The following is a 22,647-nucleotide window of genomic DNA, read 5'->3' as shown; positions in this document are numbered from 1 at the left end:
CTGGAGCAGTGAGAAGGCAGACGTGCATAGGAGAAACCAGTTCTCTCCTTACCAGGTATCATGCCCAACCAGCTGTCTTATTGCCTTCTCTATCACTGATAGCTCCTCCTGGCATGGACATAATGGGTGGATAAAGACCTCATCTGAAGATCAACCCCTGTCTGTTTCCTTCAATAAAAGAAGCCATAGATTTGGGGAGGCTCAGCACTGCTAAAAGGAGATCCTTGTCACTGTCCCCACTGTCATCCCATCAACAAAGTTACCATTAATAATTCATTAATCACAAATTTATTGAAATGACCACTATTGCCAGACACAGAGCTTAGCACTAAAAAATGACAGTAATGTTTAGAGACATGGCCCCTACCCTGGAGTTCACAACCCAGCAGGCCCTGAAGCTTTTATGCAAAGGTGTCACTGGGCTAGAGGCTATTCCAATTGAGATGTGACCTGGTTCCTGCATTCAGGACTTTGGGTCAGAGGCAGGCATTCCAAAACATCAAGTGGGGTATTGATATACACCAAGTATATCGAGTAGGTGTTTTTTTTTAATCTATAGGAAAATGCCCCACGGGTTCCAACAGCAAATGCTCAGTCTCTTCACCCCAGCCTGCTCTTGAGATATCCATGCTATCACAAATAAATGAGAACTCTAGGAACTGGAGTTATTTTCCCCATAGGTGTGAAACAAGAAGTATAGCCACTCCCCAAGCAATCTCTCTAAGGCCTGGAATCTTAAAAGCTGCAGGAGTCTGAGACACTACCAAGAACAAAAGGTTGTAGGGAATTCTGGAAGATTATAGGATCAGCAGTGAGGCTTCATCCTTCTGGCTACTGAATTTAGAGATGATTGTCATAGCAAAGAGAAGCTTTTTAATTCTGAAGACATTCTCTGGTCCTACTTTCAGGGTACAAGTAACCCTTCTCCCTCCCCTCACCCCACTCAACATCACAGCACACACACGCACACACACACACACATGCACATGCACACACACACAGTGCATCCATCTCTGCCGCAAGGAAGGAGAAATGGGAGTTCAAAATCTCCATTTCTATCCCCCAAACTATGGTAGTCAGTAGTAAGTGTTCAGCAGAAAAGAGAAGTTTTGATATTCCTTGGTACTGGGGGCTATCACTGAACTTCTTGGTAAATATCTAAGCACTTATATCTTTGGCCTCCAGGTTCCAAAATAATAAAACAGAAAATAAAATGACGCAGATACACAGCGTCTCTTCCGACCTACCTCCTTTCCGCAGCCTCTGTCTGAAATGCCGAGCCTGGCTCCGCAGGGACCAAGATCCTGAGGAAACGGGGTCAGAACGCAGGAGCAGAGCCCTGAGAGGGCCCGGGCAGGAGCTGAGGGAACGAATGAGGTTATGGGAACAGAGTAGGGAGGGGGCCTAGTCCTCAATGCTTCTCCAACTCTAGTGGCCTCCCTTTTCCCTGTACCCCTTCCCTCTTACTCCCAAGTAACCAGGTGGCCTGGATTTTGATCTCCTGTACTTTTTCTGACACATTTTGCCCCTTGCCGTGGCCTACCACTTTCTGACTTGTGTCTTAGTTATCTTACTTTTTCATTCTCCTTGGTTCAGATGGGATGACTTTTGGTCCTTCTTTTCCTCTTGGTGAAAATCAAAGTTCCTGCTAAACAGCAGTCTTTTATTTTATTTATTTATTTATTTATTTATTTATTTATTTTTTAAGATTTATTTACATGTACAAGAACTGGGGTACAGGCCAGAGGTATGGGAGGTAAAAGGATTCACCAGAGACTGAGTGGGGAACAGAACAGGCAGACTGACTGAAATACGCTGCTGAGGGGAGCAGTGGGTGAGAGAGGAGAGGTCTGCTGTGCCACGTGGGTTGCTCCCTTGCCGGGGATCGAACTTGTACTGCAGTGGCTGCGTATTGCTTCATAGGTTGCGTCTCAACCCCTTGTGCCACCAGGGAGGCCCAACAGCAGCCTTTTAAATACAAAGATTCTTCATCATTAACAATAATGATGGTGGAAGTTTTAAGACAGGTAAAGGGAAAATTTGGGATCACAGATACCAATATTTTGGCATACTGGATCTAATGGCATGCCATGAAAAATGCAAAGTTGATTTTTATTAAAAAACATAGTAGAAATATTAGACACTCTATATGATTCAGTCATTCATTTTACAGATGGAGGATTGAATGCCCAGACAAGAACATGTCAGAGGCCACTCAGAAAATCAGAGGCAGGGGTGGAGACCAGGGTGCCTGCATCCTGTTTGGTGTTGCCTCAGAGCTTAAATAACTTATGAAAGAATTTAAGTGGAATAGTATTCAGCAATAAAAAGGAAAAATACTACTGATATATCCTACAACATGGATGTACCATAAGAACATTATGCTAAGTGAAAGAAGCAGATGCAAAAGACCACATGTTGTATGATATATTTATATGAAGTGCCCAGAAAAAGCAATTTATAAACAGAAAGCACATAAGTGATTGCCTAGGGCTGGGAGTGGAAGCAGAGATAACCTGAAAATAGGCACAATCAAACTTTTTGTGGTGATGGAAATGTCCTAAAACTGAAATGTGGTAACAATTACACAATTTGAATAAGTTTATTAAAAATGATAGAATTATATATGTACAGTGAGTGAATCTTACAATTTAATGAAGCTGTTAAAAAGAAAAAGGATTTAGATAAGGCTGTGGATAATAGACCCGTGGCCTGTAGGTGATCCTACTTATCGTTTAAGGGTATGTTCCAGGAAATGAATATTATCACTCCCTTTTAGGGTACCCCTAGAAGTTCACTGTGAGAGACATAATATTTGGCTCTTTGCTCTATGGAATACCCAGAATGGACATTTATCATTTTAAAACATTCTCTCCCACTCTAAAATATATAAACTTCCTATTATCGGTATATTAAAAGGATCATACACCACAGCGAACTGGAATTTATTCCAGTGGTGCAAGAATGGTTTACTATACACAAATCAATTAATGTAATATACTACACATCAACAAAAGGAAGGACAAAAATCATATGATCTTATCAATAGATGCAGAGAAAGCATTTGAAAATAAACAGCATCCATTTATGATAAAAACTCTTAACAAAATAGGTATAGGAAGAGCATATCTTAACACAATGAAGGCCATATACTACAAAACCAGAGCTAATATCATAATCAATGGTGAAAAACTGAATCTTTTCCTTTAAGATCAGGAATATCAGTGAAATAAGCCAGAAGGAAAAAGAAAAGTATCGAATGGTTTCACTTATAGGAGGAATATAGGGGAACCAAATAAGGAATCAGGAAAAACAATAATAATAATAATAATAATAAACAAAACTAGCAGGCAACCATAAATAAGAGACATTCTGCAAGGAAGGGGGAGGAAAAGGGATCAAAACAGGGGAGAGAAGAGCACAAGTGACTGTGGTGATGGTTCATGGGTGAACTGGTGGTGGGAATCTTACGGGGAATACACAATTATGTAAAAGATATAAATAAAAAATTATAAATAAATAAAAAATAATAAAATAAGATCAGGAACAAGGAAGGCAAGGATGTCCACTTTCACTCCTTTTATTTATTTTCATATTAGAGGTTTTTGTGAGAGCAATTAGACAACAAGAAATAAAAGGAATCCAATCTGGAAAAGAAGTGAAATTATCATTATTTGCAGATGATGATATGGTAACATATATAAAACCCTAAAGAATTCATACAAAAATAGTATTAGAAACAATAAATGAGTGTAGAAAGTGTCAGGCTACAAAACTGATATATACAAAATCTGTTGTATTGCTATATGCAATAAATGAGAAGAAAAAGAAAGTAAGAAAACAAATCACATAAAAAAGATTAAATAGCTAGGAATAGGGCCTCCCCGGTGGCGCAGCGGTTGAGCGCTGGGTTGCGAAGCTGCCCGCGGCCTCTGCGGCAACGGTTCGATCCCCGGCTGCTCCCCGGCCGCCCCGGGGCGAGGGTCCCACATGGTGCACAGACCTCTCCTGCTGCTCCCCTCAGCAGTGTATTTCAGTCAATCTGCCTGTTCTGCTCTCTGCTCTGTCTCTGGTGAATTCTCTCACCATCCTGCGCTTCTGACTGTGCCCAGTGCTTGTATACAGAAATAAATAAATCTTTAAAAAAAATAGCTAGGAATAAATTTAACAAAAGAGGGAAAAGGTACTGTTAAAAGATATAAAACAAGAAACAAAGAAATGGAAAGATTTCCCATGTTCCTGGTCAAAAGGACCTACAAAAGCAATATACAGATACAATATAATCCCTATCAAAATTGTAATGCTATTTTCCAAGGAAATAGAATAAAAAATACTGAAATTTATATGGAATCACAAAAGACCCTGAATAGTTAAGCCAATTTTGAGCAAAAAAGAACAATAAAAACTATGCATCATGTTATCAGATTCTAAACTATATTGTAAAGTGATAGTAATTACAGCAGTATGATATTAAAATATAAACTGACACATGCATCAATGAATTAGAATCAAGACCCCAAAATAAATCTACACACTTATTGACATCTAATTTATGACAAAGGCACCAATATTATACAATGGAGATTGGCAAATCTCTTCAACAAGTGGTGCTGGGAAAACTGGACAGCCATATCTGAAAGAATGAAACTGATCAACCTCCAACTCTATACATAAAAATAAATTCAAAATGGATTGAAGACTGAAACAATAAAATACAAGGAAAAAGACATAGGTGCTATGTTCCATGACATCAATGATAGGGATGTTTTTGGGAACTCAACCCCAATGACAAGGGAAATGAAATTAAAGTAAAAATAAACCATCAGGACTACTGAAAATTAAAAAGCTTTTGCAAAAAGCAAAAGAAAATACCAGCAGACTAACAAGACAGCCTATAGAATAGGAGAAGATATTATTCACCTATCATATATAAGATAAGTAGTTAATAGCCAAGGTATATAAAGAACTCATCCAACTTAACAAGATCCTCAACCCAATAAAAAGAAAAAATGGGAAGAAGGTCTGAATAGAGAGTTTTCCAAAGAGAATATATAGATGGCCAACAGACATTTAACAAACATTCATTATCACTGCTTATTAGGGAAATGCAAATCCGAACCATAAGATATCATCTCACACCTGTGATAAAAGTTTACATCAAAAAGACTGTTAACAACAAGTAATGGTGAGGATGTGGAGAAAAAGGAACACTGTTGGTGAGAATGTAAATTGTGTAGTCATTTTGGAAAACGGTATGAACCTTCTCAAAAAACTAAAAACACAACCACCATATGATCCCACTTCTGGGTATCTATGCAAAGGATATGAATTATCAACTTGAAGAGTTACATACATCACAATGTTTGTTGCAGCATTATTTACAATAGCTAAGATATGGAAGCAAGCTGAGTACCCATGGATAGGCAATTGGATAAAGATGTACTGCATATACACAACAAAATATCATTCAACTACATGGAAAGATGAAATTTTGCATTTGCAGCAAAATGGAAGGAACTTGAGAGGATCGCGTGAAACAAAATTAGTCGGAAAGGTAAAGACAAATATTGGATTATTTTACCTGTATGTGCAATATAAGGAAGCTTAGTGGGTAGATGCATAAAACAAAGCAAACTAGTGGATATTGAAAACAGAAATAAGGCTATCAGAAGTGAAGAAGGTCGGGGGAAGTGTGGAGGGTGTATCTTGGATGGTGGTTGTGGGTTTTTTTTGAAATTAAATAAGTAAATAAAATACATAAGCTGCCTGAGGAGAATAGGTGTGTCTTGGTCCTCAGTTTACTATATCTATATCCAGTTTACTATATACTATATCCTGTCACCAGCATGGAAGTGGAGCATAGGGGAAAATTAATTACAACAAACTCTAGATCTGCTATGTCTTGTGATTATGGATACCTTGGGGAACCATCTGGTTTCTACAGCAGTACCTCAGTGGGAACAGTTTGCATTCTTCACACCTGACTTTCCCAGCCCCCTAAGAAATCAGTCTTGGGAGGATATTGGAGACTGTGTATAAAACACAAGGCCTGGGCCTCCCCGGTGGCGCAGCGGTTGAGCGCTGGGTTGCGAAGCTGCCCGCGGCCTCTGCGGCGCCGGTTCGATCCCCGGCTGCTCCCCGGCCACCAGAGGAGGGTCCCACATGGCGCGCAGACCTCTCCTGCCGCCCGCTGCTCCCCTCAGCAGTGTACTTCGGTCCTTCTGCCTGCTCTGCTCCCTGCTCTGGCTCTGGTGAATTCTCTCACCCTCCCGCGCTTCTGACTGTACCCAGTGCATGTATAAACAAAAACAAACAAATAAAGAAAGAAAGAAAACATGCCTCTATATAAAAAAAAAAAAAAACACAAGGCCTATTTGTTCCACCTCCTTTAAATTTCTCTTTTCTCTTTCTGCTGTTCCATTTACCATCTTCTAGTCTGCCTCAAAAATATAGTTACTCCTAGGGCAAATAGGCTACCCATACTCCAAAGAGTATTTCACATACCATACTCCAAAGATTATTCCTCTTTCATGCCTTCACATCAATCAGGTATCCAACTATCATGAGACTCTAATTCAAAGCTATTATAAAGATAACAGAATGGATGAGTGATTTTGATTTGAAAGTTAATCTATAGTCCGATTTCCTTTAGACATAGCTGTAGGCTTCATAGCTTATTTTCAGGGCAAAAAATATTATCTATAAGGGCTTTTGTAATAGATAACTGCAGAATATCACCATAGATTCTTTTCTGTGCCTTGGTAAATGAGATTTCCCCCACCCTGCAACTCCATCCTTTTCACTGTCATCTGCTTCAATTTTTAATTAGACTGCCTTCCAACCTTCCTCAACTGACCTTGTCAGACACGAATGATTCCCTCAGGACTTAGATGTCCAGCTTGTGTTGCCCATTGTTTGGTACAAGTTTCTGGGTAGCTTCATCATTTCTCCTTAGTCATTTTATCTATGTTTATCCCTTGTCCCTGATTCTTAGCAAAGTGACCCATTTGCTCTGGTATTTCTTGTCAGCCTATTGCAAGCCACTAGATCCAACAATGTTGAGTCAATGTTGGTTATTTAAGAATTTGAATGTTCCCCCAACTAATATTTCTGATTGCTCCTGAAGGTTGAGGCCAAAAGCCCTGTGGACTGAAAGTAGGGATTTTTCCAGGTTTTGTGAGGCCTCCTGAAGCTTGGTTACATCCTGTCCAATTCATCACCCCTGACTGAATTAGGTATCTATTCCCGGTTCTTCCCATGGATATCCTGTGCCCAACATATGTACTCCACAAGATGGCTCGAGAGCAACAAAAAACAGCATAAGCAACCAAGACTAACTAATGAAAGAGTCCCAAAGGACTGAACTGACACTCCTCCTACTTAGAAACTTGGTGGCAATGACTGAGAAGAGTGCTACTTTCAGAGCGGATTTCTCCTGCTGTGCATGGTGGAGGGTGAGGAACTTGCATCAAATCCTGAAAGCTGATGGCCCAATGCCTAGAGAAGTTGTGGTTGTGCAGAAAAGGGGCCTGAAATGTTCCAGTACATTCCACCAGTGGCCTCTATAACCCCTGCTTCCATTTCACTAGGACAAAGGCTCGGTAGGCTACCAAGTAGCTGGTGTTCCACTTGGGTAGGAAGCAGTTTAGCCTTGCTTCTTCTATACCACTCTGATAATATCACACAAGTTAGCATTTTCCTTTGGCATCTGTCTCAGAAGCTCCATCCAATTCTCTGACCTCATGGGTTTTTGTCCAGAATGTCAATGCAGGATTTAGATATCACCACTGTCAGTTTCTGGGCCCTGTACACCCAAAACACAATAATGGTGAATTATTCCCCAAAACAGATTAGAAATCCTGGAATCCCTGAACTCGGGAGTGTCTGCATCCCTTCAAATGCCCAAGAAGCCTGCATCACCAGTAGACACAGTAACGTCAGGGTCCCAGGAAGGAAGGAATATAATCAGGATGCTACAAGGCCATGTGCCCCTGCTACACTGCATGAAAGAAAGCTTTCACTTACTAGGTGCTTACTATAGGCTAAGTAACATTGCACACATTATCTCATTTAATCCTATGACTATATTATACAGTAGGTATAATTATGCCCATTTCACAGGTGAGAAAACTGAGGCTCAGAGATTAGGACATGTTTGAAGGTGATCTAACTTGAGGTGACAGGTCTGCCAGCTTTCAGACTGTGTATAACCACTAGTGATCTTGTCAGAAGGACACAGACCTAAAGGTTCACCCTGTCTGAAGGTCAGAGTTAGGAATACAGGCCATAACCCACTCCCCTGCCTCTCTGTCACCCTCCCACCCCCGCCACCCTAAACTCTCTAGAACTCAGATTTGTTTATATTGCAGGGAAGGCTCAGTCTGGGAGGTTTCAGCTGTTCCTGGTGTGGGAGTGAACATTTTTGGGAACTTCTCCTTTGTAAAAACATGTCTCTCTTCCTGTGGACTAACCTAGGACCAATCCACTCCCTTTTTCCAAGCTTCTTAGTTTAGGGGAGGAGAGAGAGCTGGGGAACCTAGGGGATTCCCATTAAAGAGAAAGCAGAGCATATTAAAGGAGGTAGAGGGTGGTGCTGTCCTTTTAGAAAGCCTGCCAGACTCTGGAATGTGCCAGGTAAAATGAGAAGGCTCTTCATGGGGTCAAAACTACCAGAGACTGTAGGGGAAACTTGCAGACGAAGGGGCGAAGGAAGTAGGAATCGATTTAGGACCAAAGTGTGTTGTAATTCTGAAATTGTCAATGTCAAAGGAGAGAGGGACTCCCCCTTGACGCTTGTCCCCCTGCTTCTGACACAGGGCAGCCAAATAAGGGGAACTCTTGCAGGACTGTGCTCTCCATTGCCAGAAAATGCTGGCTGCCCAGGCTGCCAGAGTGCTGCTGGAAAGTGACTGACCATGTTTGGTTGATAAGTGATGGGCACCCCTGCCTGCTGCCCATTCTCTCATTTCTCCTTGCTTCATTTGCAGCCTTCTGTCTGGCAGGGAGCCCCAGAGTAGGACTAGGGGAGAAGGATCCTCCACAGTATTTAATACTCAGTGATTTAAAGGCTGCTGGAAGGGGAAGGCAGGAGAAGCCCCTGGGACTGGTTTCTGTGGTGCACCAGCACACCTCCGACAAGCCACAGTATCTATTACCTTGATGCCTATGCCTTTGGACCCAGCTTTGGGACAAGGTGCAGCCTCTACTCCTCCTGGGACCCAAGACTCAGGCACCATCTGGAATGAGTCCAGTGGAACTGGCTGGAATGAGGCTAATGGACACACATCCAAATCCCCAACCTTTTTTTGAAGTCCTGAGAGATGGCAGGCATACATGAGGTTGAGCAGCTCAATAGCTCTTTTTGGAGGATTTATTTTCTTAATGTACAAGAATTCTTTTAAACCCTCCATGGCTCCAAGAAAAACTTTTTGAAATGTCCCTACTTAAGGAGCTAGGGGGTTAAGTGCCAGGGATAGAAGGCTAAATGCCAGGGATGCTGGTTGCAGGGATTCTTGGGACGGAGGCTAATGGCCTTCCTGCTGTGGGCTCAGGAATACCAGGCTCAGGCTCTGGTTGCCCTGAGAGATGCAGCCATTTTTACTTCTGATTGAAGGGCACCACCTTCTGGGATTTTCCCTTCTGGTGAAAACCAGAGTAGCACAGGCCAAGGGGACTAAAGGGGCATGTACCCAAGAGCATGGAGGGCACTGAAGGAAAATAACAATGTGAGGTAGGGTGAGACCACTGCTTTATAACTTTGAGAATTTGGTCCCTGGTGGTAGAAAGAAGATGCATTTGGTGAGAGCATGTGGTGATTGCCCTTCATAAGGATGATCTGAAAAGGTCAAGGGATGGGCCTTGAATAGCCCTAATGTCCCTGAAAGAGCCCATTGTATAGCTATTGTGTATACATGTAAAGGAACTCTTCTTGACCCCATTCAGACTTTTCTCTTTTTGCCTCTGGGGTTTCCCAAGTAACTGTATACTACCTTATAGCAGATCCAAGTTTACCTCCTTTAAGATTCAATGAACAAACAGTTCAACATACATATCTTGGGCCTCTGGTGTGTGCAAGGCAGCATGCTAGGAGCTGGGGATATAGAGATGAATAACACATGGTCCTTTTTCTGGGGAGTCCACAGTGTAGTTGTCAAAAGGTTTTCCTTTGTGCTAACCTTTGGGATTTGGTAAACAAATATGCATCTACCCTATTCATGTTATCACATACATAGATCTTATCATCAGCTTTTATCTCCCCAGTCTTTTAAATTTAGCCTCATATGGTAATCTTTACTTTTCTGTTGACCAATTTAGATGAATTTCTCTGAACTCTATAATTAATCAGAATGAGGCAACACATTTCATATATAAATGCTATTTGAGTATGTGCACAAGGGCAACACTATGTTTCTAACTTCATTTACCCCCTTGCCATTCACTCATACATCCAATAATTACTAAGTGCCTACTAAGTGCTATGCATTGTGCTAGGTGCTGAGGTGCAATTTTAAGTGGAATGGATACTACCCTCATGGAAACTATAGTCTGGAATATGTGTTGGGGGAGAGAAGGCAAAGAATACACAGTCACAAACAAATGTATAATTATGAACTGGGACAAGTGCTATGAAGAAAAGCACAGGGTGCTCTACATGGATAGAAATGGGGGCCTTGATCTATCCTGGAAGACACAGAAGAACTCCCTGAGAAAAATAACATTTGACCTGAGATCTGAAGAATTAGGGGAATTGGTGAATAATATAGGGGAAGAACATTCTAGGCAGAGTAAAAAGTATGTGCAAAGGTAGAAGAAACCGGTGTACTCCCTGAGAACTGCTGGAAGTTACATGAGACTGCAGCACAGAGAATGAAGTTGTATGGGATGGGCTGGAGAGTTAGCCAGAGGACACTATAGTGTCCTTGCAGGCTATAGTGCCTTGCAGGACATATATATAGTCCTTGCAGGACACTATAGGGCAGGCACAGATTTCAGTCTTTTTGTTACACACCTGTAACAAAAATAATCCCCACAGGAAAACTGACAATGGCTCTTATCCTCAGATTATCAGTTCTGTTTATATTTGTTTGAAGGAGACCAGTAATATGGTATGAACAGCTAGAAACTTTTCCAGTGTCTTGGCATGATGTGGCTATATCTGGCTGGCACTGGGGAAGCCCAAAACTGATGTGCCAGCCCTAGGCGAAGGATAGCCTATGCCAGTGAGGATGGAGGGGTAGGGGTGGAGGGTGGGTGGAGTACTTTGCTTGAGGTATCAGCTCCACAGTAACATTTGGAACAGCCCCAAAACTCTAGCTCTTGTTCCTAGATAACTCTATCATGTGTACTCCCCATTTAAATGGTATGATCACCCTGCCACCCTTCCTCCAGCAGCTGTGCTCCCCACCCAATCTGGAAAAGGCCCTTGGATAAGAACTCTGACTCTACCCAGAACCTGGGGTCTTGACCTACTAAGTTCAAGCCTAGTGCTGTCAGGAACCACGTTACATATCCTTGATAGTTTTCCAGAAGTATGAATGGAAGCCCTGGGAGAATTGGGTATGATGGTCAAACTCAATCTTTCTGAAGCCCTTTTTTCCCTTTCCAGTCTTATCTTTGGAGAATGCGGTTTGGTGTAGTGACATCTACTGGCAAGGCTAGAAAGGCAGGTAAGAAAATGGTCAGAAAGATGTCCACTCATCCTTGTATGATTTTAAGACTAGTAAGAAAATCACCCTTAACTCCCAAGGTTGGATTAGGGTCAGTGATGTTGGTTAGAGCAAGACTAAGAAGCCCAGGGTTGTGGGTTTGGGCTATATGTGTACTGGTTGCCTTAAACGGAGAAATGTTTTTCCTAATTGTAGCTTGCATCCCTCATTTGGGTAGTCACAAGAGAGACTGGTTAAGTATGCAAAATGACTCAGAGTGATCCATTCCTAGTCCCCATTCCTGGGAAAGTAACTCCCAACAAATAAAAGGACCCACAGCTTACAAACGGTCATTTTTCATTCTTCTAAAGTTCATTGGTTTGGGAAACTTTTCTGGGATTCAATTTCGGATAGGTCACCAGGAAAATAGTTTCTGTAGTGGGCAAGCTACAGCTTTTAAAGTGGCTCCTCAGTTCTTGCTGAAGTCAGATATAATTTGCCTCCTTGCTTTCATCTGTGTCATCCAAACATTTTGCTCATTCTCTTTCTCAATACCTGTAGACTTAGTTCACCACTAACATGTAATTGGGAAGCCAGAGGAAAAGAGTGAGGAGAAATCACTAAAAATTTGTTATAAAGCAAATGTTTTGCCTTCCTTAGCACTGACTCCATAACTGAATATGGCTCAACAAAGCATTTATTATGTATAGACCTATCTATCTACCTACCTATCATTTGCTTCTTGTTCACACTTAAAAAAAAAAATCACCAAGACTCCAGCAGAAAAATGAGTAATGAATAGGATGTACTAGAGAGAACAGAGAAATAATAAACACAAACAAGACTGAATATCCTGGGCCTCCCTGGTGGCCTAGGGGTTGTCTCAGCGCTATCACTAAGGCCTGAGTTCAATACCCGGCCAGGGTGCTAACCCATATGGCGCAGCAGACCTCTCCTGTCTCGTCCACTGCTCCCCTCAGCAGTGTATTTCAGTCAATCTGCCTGTTCTGCTCCCCACTCTGTCTCTGGTGAATCCTCTCACCACCCGCACCTCTGGCCTACACCCCAGTTCATCTACACAAAAATAATAAGTAAAATATTTTTAAAAAGACTGAATATCCCAATTATAAATAGAATAAAAAAAACATCGAAGTATGGCTTACGTTTTTACTAAAGTTGCAAGATTTTATTGTGTTTAATATTCAATTTGAGGAACATTGCCTTAAAATTGGTAATTTATTTGGGGGAAAGAGATCTATAAGAGGTAGAAATAAAAACAGGAGAGAACTACAGATGACATAGACACTACAGCACTAGCTGACAAAAAAGACCCTCAACCCCGCACAGGGGAATGAGAACACGTTATATATCCCAGTATCACAAGGCAGTCGCTCATGGAGATTACAAATGTGAGGACTAGAGAGAAACAGGAAATGTTATCTGTGAAAAATATGAAATTCCATGTCAATAATTATCTCATCTATACAAAAACATGCACATATAGTAAAATGCATGCATGTGGAGAAAAAATAGAGGGCAAAATACGAGAAATAAATATAGCTTTGTGGCAGCAGTGGGATTAAGGTTATCATTTATTTTTTCAAAGGTCTACTTAGTGTTCTTACACTAGGTTAATACTTTTTTTTTAAGATTATTTATTTATGCATACAAGATCTGGGGTACAGGCCAGAGATGCAGGGGGGAGTAAGAGGATTCACCAGATACAAAGTGGGGAGCAAAACAGGCAGACTGACTGAAATACACTGCTGAGGGGAGCAGTGGATGAAACATGAGAAGTCTGCTTCGCCATGTGGGTTTCTCCCTGGCCGGCTGGGGATCAAACTCGTGCTGCAGAGGCTGTGAATTGCTTCATAGTGCGATGCTTAACCCCTTGCGCCTCCAGGGAGGCCAGGTTAATATTTTCTGAAAAGTATTAACAAGAGAGGGTTGGGGTGGTGAAAGTCATACTCCCAGGCCCCTCCTTCACAATCTTGTCCTAAATTGTCAGCTGTAGTAGGGGAGGGACCACACCTGTTTATTCACAGTGTACACTCAGATCCCAGCCCAATACCTAGCTCTTATCAGATTCTTGATAAATATTTATTGAATGAATACATGAAAATGCCTGCAGCCTAAAAAGTCTCAACCCATGATCACTGGGCACATTCCATCCTGGGGATAAAGAGGAATTTGGTTTTGCTGGAATGTAAAACTGAAGGCCCATCCATAAAGGCAATTCCCTGATCTCCTTGATAAGTGAATTTGGGCATGGAAAACCCAAGGAGAGACAGTCTGTTAAAGCAAACCCAATTACCACCCAGGAACATATGTTACCCTGAGGCCTCTGCTGCCATAACAACATTGTGTAACTATAACTACAGCCCTGGAGGGCTTTGGCCCTGTCAAATATGGAAAAGGATGTCTTCATCATACAATGGCTTTGTGCTTGGATTGACTTCCCTAGGGAACTTGGATCTGGGAAGAGAGGTAGGTTAGGGGAGGCAGGGGAGGGGAAGATGGAAGGGCAGAAGTGGGAGAACTGCTATTGAATCCACATCAGAGTGATTTTTCTTAAGCAATTTTCAAAATGCAGTTATTTGACTGTTTAGTTTTGGTGGTTATTTATAACCCCAGCTGCAGAGGCGGGGAGCTATGCCTCAGCCTGCTGGGATCTGTCCAATACCTTCCCCCAGGGTGGGGTTGGGGGTGGATGGTGAATGAGGGTGATATGAGAACAAATTAACAAGTGGCCTAGAAGGAAAGAGAAGTTCCAGGCCATCTCCTGTAAGGAGGGATCATTAGTGACCATGCTATTTTTAAGGCAGCTGTAACTGAGAAGATTTTAATATGAATTACAATCACATCAACAACCTCTAAAATTCTCCCAAAGGGATAGAGACTAGGCCAAGATTTTTACTTAGAACTTGTAAGACTGGCCTGGCTACACTAACATTGTCTTAAAAAGGTCAAGGCATTTCCCCCTCATCTTATAGGACAGTTAAGCTGCCCACAGAGGAAACTGCTGTCTCTAACAGGCATATCATTGGTCCAAAAGAAGCTTAAAGGAGAGAGGATGCTGGCTCTTGGCAAAGCTTTCCTAACTGAGCCAACACCTGGCAGTTGCCATCCCATTCACTGAGCACTTTTAGATGCCAGGCAGCCAGGGAGAAGCTGGAGATGGTGTGGTCATTCAGGCGAGGTTCCCAACCTCCAGGACTCCAAGGCTTTCGAAGGAAAACAACAAACAAGTGCACTTTGTACTTGAAATATGGTGGCTCTCATTTTACTGACAAGGGGGATCGTTTTAAAGGAAATTAAGACATCTTTCAGGGAGCTTACAGATGTAACTGAGGAGACAAGAAAATAGGCACAAGAAAGAAAATGCACAAGGACATAGAGAAAAGATTGCCCTGGTGACCCCTGCCCTTGAATCCTTCCTTAAAGTCGGGGTAAGGTTACTATAGCAGCACTTCAACCACTCAGATCAGCCCCCTCCAGATTCCAGAAGGACAGCTTTAAAGTACAAGTCTGATGATGGGACTCCTCTGCTGCCTTCAGAGAGTCCCCATCACCTCCAGTCCAGGCTTCTTAGCAGTGTTCAAGGTTCTGCATGAACTACTTGCCCAATCCATTCCTGTGTCTTATTCTGGCAACCACTCCAACTCCACCACGGTGTTAGTCACCTCCATATACAATGCGGCTCTGTGCCTCCGCAGTTTGCATGTGCTGTTCCCTTTGCAGGGAAAGCACCCATTCCTTTTGACTCGCAATTTTTTTTTGTCCTATAAAAATTTACTCTTATTTTACCTCTTCTATGAATCCTTTCCTAAACTCTCTAGACAAAGCATTCCACTTCCTCTGCTGTACTACTGTTGAATCTTGCTAATCCTGCCATTTTCCCATCAATATTCTGTAGTGTTTTGGAACAACAAGCTTACTGGTCTGAGAACACACAGTGGTTTGTCCATCTGGTGTGTCTCAATGTGTGATATATGATGCCTGGGAAATCACTTTGTGTCTCCTCAGCTAAAGTGAGACTGAACAGACAAAAGCAAACAACCACTGAGACCAATGTACAGATATATTCACAAACATTAGTATGTTAGAGACATGACTAGGATGACTGGAATTATAAATATCAATAACAACAGCCATTGTTGAGCACTTACTCTCTCAAGAACGGAGATAAGCACTTTACAATAATCATCTCTTTTAACCCTTATGACAACCTGTGAGGTGGTTATTAGTGTCTCTGATCACAGAAAACTGAAGCACAGGTAAATTTCAAAATTCGTTCAAGAGCAATGCAGATAGAAAGTGGCAGAGCTGAGATTCAAATCCCAATCTGACATCAAAAGCCTGTACTGGACACTGGGAGAGCTGATGAATAAAATAAATATGAGTTATGTTCCTATTATCTGTTTGGGAAGAAGCAAGGGAACAGAACAGCTACTAAATTGGATAAGAAAAAGTATAAATATAGCAGTAAGTGCAAAATAACATATCACTATGCCCTACTATTTTAAATCAGGCAAGACCTTCTGAAGAAAGTACATTTTTAAAGAAGGGAGAGGATGCATCCAGGCAGGAAGAAAAGCCAGTGACAAAGCCTAAAGGCAGGAAGAGCAGTGACGCTACCTGTGGGGGGTCTGGCTAAGGGTGGGCTGGGAAGCAACTGATCAAAGGTTTTGAAACCAATATCAATTCCTGCTTTGAGAGCTAAGTGTGTCATGGTGAAAATGTCACTCAAAGTAAAGATTATATTTGGCTAAAAAAAAAAAAAAGCAAAAGCATTTAGGATCCCCCCCCTTTCCCATTCTAAATATACTTAGCTGTTCTACTTCTTCTTAAGTACACATTTTCCTAAGGATCATATTTCTATCCTATTGGTGTTAGATTTTTTACCTTTCCACCAGTGTACACTTTCCAAAGACAGGAACCATGTCTAAATGAAACTGTAAGCTATTTTGTGGCAGCTGTAGTGTTGGAGAGTCCAGTGTAAGAAATTAACTAATATTGAATATTTGTAAAGCTGACATTTATATGGTGGACAGTTATCTTATTCTAATACTCTTATTCTGAAATACCATCTTCCAGGGTGGGATACTTCACCATCTTTGAGTGCTATACATTCAGAGATTTAAAACGATAGAGTTTGATTGACTAGTAAGCATTTACTGTAGGTATGGGAAGTACTAAGAATGTATGAAAGAAATGAGATAGGCTCTTTAACATTAGAGCTCCTTACCATTAGTCTTGGAGCCAGAACATCCTAGAGTGACCTCAGGTTCACTGAAAAATAGTAATAGTGTGAAACTGAATGCTTAAATGTTGAGGGAATATAAAAGCAGAAGAAACTCAAGTCCTTCCCAATTAAGTTCTTATGTGCAGTTCAACCTAAGTAGGTTATTGCGAATTTATAAGAATCACTGAAAGCTAAATACTAAACACTCAAAGCTGCGGGTGTTACCAACCCCGGATAGCCTCAAGGTGAGCGCTGGCTAAGGGAGACTTTAACTCTTCAGAGTACTCTTTAGCACATCAATGAGATGTTTACCTTCTGCTCCTTTGTTCTTTAGCTCTGCTGGGGTGGAGTGCCAGAGAGGTGAGGTGGATCTCCAGCTTAGCTGACCTCAGGTAAAACTGGGTTCCTAACTTAAAGACCGAGCTTGCCAGGATTCTCAATAGTCGCTCTTGGCCACGCCTTGGTCCTCTCGTGGCTTTTATCTCCAGCGACGTTAAATCCCCAATGAAATCTTCTACACTTCCCAGTCTTTTCTTAGCTCTCTCCTTCTAGCCTTAACATCTGTGACCAACTTCTTCTAGGCCCTCTCAAAGCAGGCCTTCTAATTATTTTACCATCCATGCCTTTTTGAGCTGCAGCTCACTTCCTCTCCTGGCTTAAGCATCTGGATTTCCAGGTCACTTGGACTAAATGGGGTTCAATGTTTCTCTGACTCTGGCACGGCACTCCCCACTCCCAAACACGGGCCATCCAGGGCTCTCGAACCATAAAGGGGATGGGTAGGGAAGGTGGGGGCTCACCACAGAGCTAAACTGGGTATTCTTTGGAGTTACAGTTTCTGAAGAGAGGTGTCGCCTCCTTCCGCGAAGCGAACCACTAACTTTACTTGCTGTTCGCTGAGGGCAAGGACAGTGTCTCCTCTACCAGTCAAGAAACTTGCTGATGATGGACGCTACCTTTCGTTTCTTATAAGCCCCGTTCCAATCACTTTGAAACACAGGAAGGCTCCTAAAATAGTTTCTTGTGCAAAATATCTCTTTGCAACTTGGCGTATATCATAAACGGAAAAGTCCTTTAGTCAATTAGTCAACGAAGGAGTTAAATCTCAGCAACCTGATGGATTCTGGGGGTTTCCTTCCTCGACTTCAGAAAGTAAAAAGATAGGGAAGGGAAATTTTGCCCAAGGTAAAGATGAGAACCGTTGACTTCAACTGTCAAGCTCTTGCCCCAAACAAGAATGGCTACCCACGCCCGAAATGGGTTCCGATCCCCTAACTAAAAATGGCCGGTCCTGCTTTCCGCTATCGGTACCACCTCCTGCCCAATTCCAAAATGGCGCCTACGGGCCTCACCAGAGGAAGCAAACCTCCCAGCACCCTCTCTGGCCTGTAACGTCAAGTGACGCGAGCCCCAACCGGAAGTGAAGGAAAAAGCGCCTCAGCCCGCGGCGCCTGCGCAGAAGGCTCTAGACGGTGAAGCAGGAGGCACTTGGGATCGTCCGCAGGATTGGGACTGCTACAGAGGCAGCCACGGAGCCCGCCGGAGCCACCGTTCCTACTGCTGCTGCCGCCGCTGCCCGAATCGGAACCGTCGGGCCGCAGCCGCCGGCAATGCCGCGAAGGAAGGTAAGGGGAACGGGACAGGAGAGATGGCGGGTTTCTAGGGACAGTCGATTGAGCAACGTGACGCATTTGGCCACGCCTCAAAGTGGTTGGGTTCCAACTTCCCGCTCCCGCGAATCTAGCTCAGCTCCGCTCTTCGCTCCTTACCCAACAGAAAAATGTGGGCCCGACCCTGGCCTCGGCCTATACTTGCAACTATTCCCGCCCTCTGCTTGCCTGGCTCGGAGGCGTTCTTCTCGTTAATTGGTCGCTGAAACGTCGAGAAGCATATTGATTGGCTGATGACACCGCCCATTTGGGCCCAACGGTCACCTCCCCGCGTGCGGGGGCGGGGGCTGGGCCCGTCCCTATCGCTCTCCGACTGGCTGTGGAGAACGATCCCTCCTCTCGTGATTGGCTGGACTTGGCAGTCTGTCCCGTGGGGGCGCGGTTTAGCAGAGTTGCGATTGGCTGGCGCAAAGCTCCGCCCTTCGCACTGGTGTTTCTGATAGGCGCAGAGGCGGGGTTTGGGAGGCCTTCCTTTCCGGGCGGGGGCACAACAAAGCAGAGGACTTGGGTGGTAGAGGACCAGCGCCCATTCCCGACGGATGCCACTCAGGCCTGTGGCGTTCAAGCTGTGAATTTTCCTTATTTGCTTAGTTGGACAGCGCCTGACATGCAAATTTGTAAAATCAGAAACTTTCTAGAATTGAAAGCACTTAAGAGCACTTAGGAGATCTTCTGGGGACTCGCCCCACTCCCTTCTGTGCATCTGAACAAACAGGCCTAATGGAGTGCCCCAAGCCACACTCAGGCAGCGGCGGGGCCAGTGCTGCAGAACAAATCAGATTCAGTCCGATAAATGTGGATGGACTGATTGTTAGGCTTGCTGGCTGCTGGGGACTCAGAAATTAATTAGTCATGACCCGCGGCTTAAGGAAATCACTGGCTGTTGGAGAAAACAGACATATAAATAAATGCAGAAGGAACTAGTAAATTCTTTACTTGGAGGTATATACAAAGTGGGAAGGAAGTGAAGAAGCAAATTAAGTCTGCTCTGGTGTAAGATGGGAAGTAGATTGGTGAAAGCCAGAGAGAAGAGCTGGATAGTTATATATGATCAGGGATTAGATTAACTGGTTAAATGGACAAGATGACCATTAAAGACACCCCTCCAGCCTATCAATTTTCTATGACTTTGTGGGGTTCTGTTCATTCTGGGCCAATTATCCTTGAAATTGAAAGTTGGGTGATATGCTGCTTATTTCTGCAGGAATCTTTTCATAGAGGCTTTCAAATAAAATATACTTTTTTAAATTTAATTTTATTTATTTATCCATACAAGAGCTGGGGTACAGGCCAGAGGTGCGGGGGTGAGAGGATTCACCACAGACAGAGGGGAACAGAACAGGCAGGCTGCCCGAAATACACTGCTGAGGGGAGCAGCGGGCGATCCAGTAGAAGTCTGCTGCACCTCGTGGGTTGCTCCCTGGCTGGGGATTGAACTCTTGCTGCAGTGGCTGCAGACAGCTTCATAGGTTGCGCCTTAACCCTTTGCACCACCAGGGAGGCCCAATATTTATACATTTTAATGTCTCCTAAAATGACCTACATAGGTAGGTGGTATTTGAGGCTCACTAAATGCAGAAATAGTATTGGTGCCTTGGAATAGGTCCACAGTTCCTTTTCTGCAATGTCCAAATACAAAAAGCTCTTGCAAATGTAAGTTTTCTTGGTAACTTATTTGGTGTGCTCACCTGCCCTGATGCCACTGTAAGTCTTTGTGTGCCTCATTTAGTGTGATTGTTTTTATATCTTACTGCAGAAATATTACTATGTTTGATCATGGAGTGTTATTTGTAGCATATATGCAAAGTAATCCCTTTGTGAGAATCCCAGAAAATATGAATTCCAAATATAACTGACCCTAAGATTTTGGAATAAATAGTAGGGAACTTGTGGTTTGAAAGTCTGTGTGCTATTTTTTTCCTTTTTAGTAAATCTTTTTTCCTTTTTGGTTTAGTAAAAGGCATAGTGTTAATACACAATTAAAAAAGAGTGACTATGGCTAGTCACTCTTAAGAAGGCTAATAATTGACAGATAATTATTAATTGAAAGGTGATTTTTAAAAATCCTGTTTCTGAAATACCTGAGCCATCATATACAATCTGCCTTTTTTTTTTTTTTTTTTTTTAGCACTTTTGGCATTCATGTGGAGAAACTTCAAAGGTAGATAACATAAAAATGAAGGCTTTTAATATTTTTCTGCTTATGTTCTTTTGGAATCAGAGTTTAGACTGTGATATTTTAAATTAGCATATGTTTTTTTAAAACATGATAGCTATTCATGAAGACTTTGAACAAGAGCAACCCTAAAGTTAAATGGGGTTTATCTAACACTAATATTTTCCTTACTACCTTGGATTTTCTATTAAGTGCATGGTGATATCAGCAAGACCATTTTGGGTACTTTTATTTCCAGTTTATGGTACTGACCTCCAGAAGGACTTGTTTCAGAATTAGTAATAATGTGGTAAGAATTATCTTTCTTCGTTATTTCACAGAGGTGCACTTAGAAGGTTGTTCCACTTAAATGCCCTAAATAATGGGAAGTTGACTGGAGTCTTTTCTTAGGTTTCAGCTTGGTGTTTTCAGCATCACGGTTCATTTTATTTACAGTATTACTACAAACTGACAGAATAAATGCTCCTGTGCTAATGTCTGGATCTATGGTGTTACAGAGGAATGCAGGCAGTAGTTCAGATGGAACCGAAGATTCCGATTTTTCTACAGATCTCGAGCACACAGACAGTTCAGAAAGTGATGGCACTTCCCGGCGATCTGCCCGAGTCACCCGCTCCTCAGCCCGGCTGAGCCAGAGTTCCCAAGGTAAAAGGCTTCTTTCTTCCTGACCATCCCTCGCTACGCCTGACTGGTCATCGTATTGTGCTAGATAATGTGAAAATGGGTCCTTTGCCTTGGTGTAGATGACAGAAATTGGTAAAACGCAGAGAGTGATTGCAGAAGTATCAGGTCTTTAAAAATGATTCTGTTAGAGGTACTTTCCATTCTGTAGACTCAGAGGAATTATATCAAGTATAACGGATGTGTGACACATGTGTACCTGAGTCCTTTAATATTTTTAGACTGCACTTTCCCCATTAGTAAAATACAAATGTTGCCTCTTAACTTCTGTTAGAATGGGTTAGGTTTAGGGACATAAAATAAAATAATTTTTTGAATGTGTATTTGGAGGTCAGTTCTTCTAAATACTTTTGAAACGTCCATTTAAGCCTGTAGTATAATCAGAAACACTATTAATAGGTATAAATTGTTGCACCCAACTATCAGTGTGTAAAAAGCTAGACTATATAATCTTGGTGTTGGAAGGTAGTTTGAAGGTTACTAGTACTACTGGCCCTCTGGGCTTAGATTTGGAGTTGTACCCATAACCCCTTCTGGCTCTGCTCAGGAAATCCCTGAGGAGGAAAGAAACATATTAATATACAGAGCTGGTGACCAAAAGGTGATAATAGATTAGGGGGGGAAAGTGCAATATGCTTTGGGCACTTAGATAGCACTGATTTGGTTATTGCTTATGTGAGCATGTTGCTAAATGAATGAAAAACAGTTTTTCAAGTAGGAAAATAGGGCTACCCTCTTTCAGCAACTCTTTCTAACTTCATTTTTGAATTTAATATTTCAACTATAGATGTTGACTCTTGATTTCTCAAAATTTTAGTATTTTTGAGCTCAAGGAGAATATTGGTAAGTAACTACTATAATTCAGGAACCACACCATATACCGGAATACCATAATAGAAAATTCATGGTTCCTGTTCTCCAGGAGCTCAGTGTAGCGCAAGATACAGATTTGTCAACTGATCATAGTAATGCTGTGGTGAAGACTCAACAGAGATTTGCGTAGAATATTATGGAAGCCCAGTGATGAGATAGCCAACTTAGGGCAGGTCTCCCAGGTAGAAATCTTAAAGGATTACAAGTTAAAAGATGGGAAGATGTTATTCTAGGCAGAAAGGACTATACATGCAACAGAAGAGATATAATGTTCGTAGAAAGTATAATTGGTCATATCCTAAACGCCTTGAAAAGTACAAATGGTCAAAACAAATAGGAATACATGAGCCCTTGGTC

At 42.3% G+C, this 22,647-nt stretch overlaps 1 protein-coding gene and 1 long non-coding RNA gene across 3 annotated transcripts in view; one reads left to right on the top strand and one right to left on the bottom strand.

The window, feature by feature from the left end:
* Positions 1–1,729: 1,729 nt before the first annotated feature.
* On the bottom strand, positions 1,730–18,320 carry LOC119231946 (uncharacterized). The gene is made up of 3 exons (XR_005121967.2): positions 17,203–18,320; positions 16,894–16,937; positions 1,730–1,968 (listed from the first exon to the last, which is right to left on the bottom strand). It is a non-coding gene; the product is annotated as an uncharacterized LOC119231946 (long non-coding RNA).
* A 7-nt stretch (positions 18,321–18,327) lies between these two features.
* The window catches only part of KAT7 (lysine acetyltransferase 7), a 31,248-nt gene continuing 26,928 nt past the window's right edge, over positions 18,328–22,647 (top strand). For both annotated transcript variants that reach the window (XM_037493784.2, XM_037493783.2), the window contains exons 1-2: positions 18,328–18,515; positions 21,234–21,381. In XM_037493784.2, coding sequence (XP_037349681.1) covers positions 18,501–18,515; positions 21,234–21,381 — 163 coding nt within the window. In that variant the 5' untranslated portion in view covers positions 18,328–18,500. The remainder of the gene's footprint in view (positions 18,516–21,233; positions 21,382–22,647) is intronic.

The sequence above is a fragment of the Talpa occidentalis genome, unplaced genomic scaffold (assembly GCF_014898055.3).
Source record: "Talpa occidentalis isolate TD23 unplaced genomic scaffold, MPIMG_talOcc4v2.1 talOcc4.7, whole genome shotgun sequence".
Taxonomy (NCBI): domain Eukaryota; kingdom Metazoa; phylum Chordata; class Mammalia; order Eulipotyphla; family Talpidae; genus Talpa; species Talpa occidentalis.
This window is presented reverse-complemented; position numbering and strand designations above follow the sequence as displayed.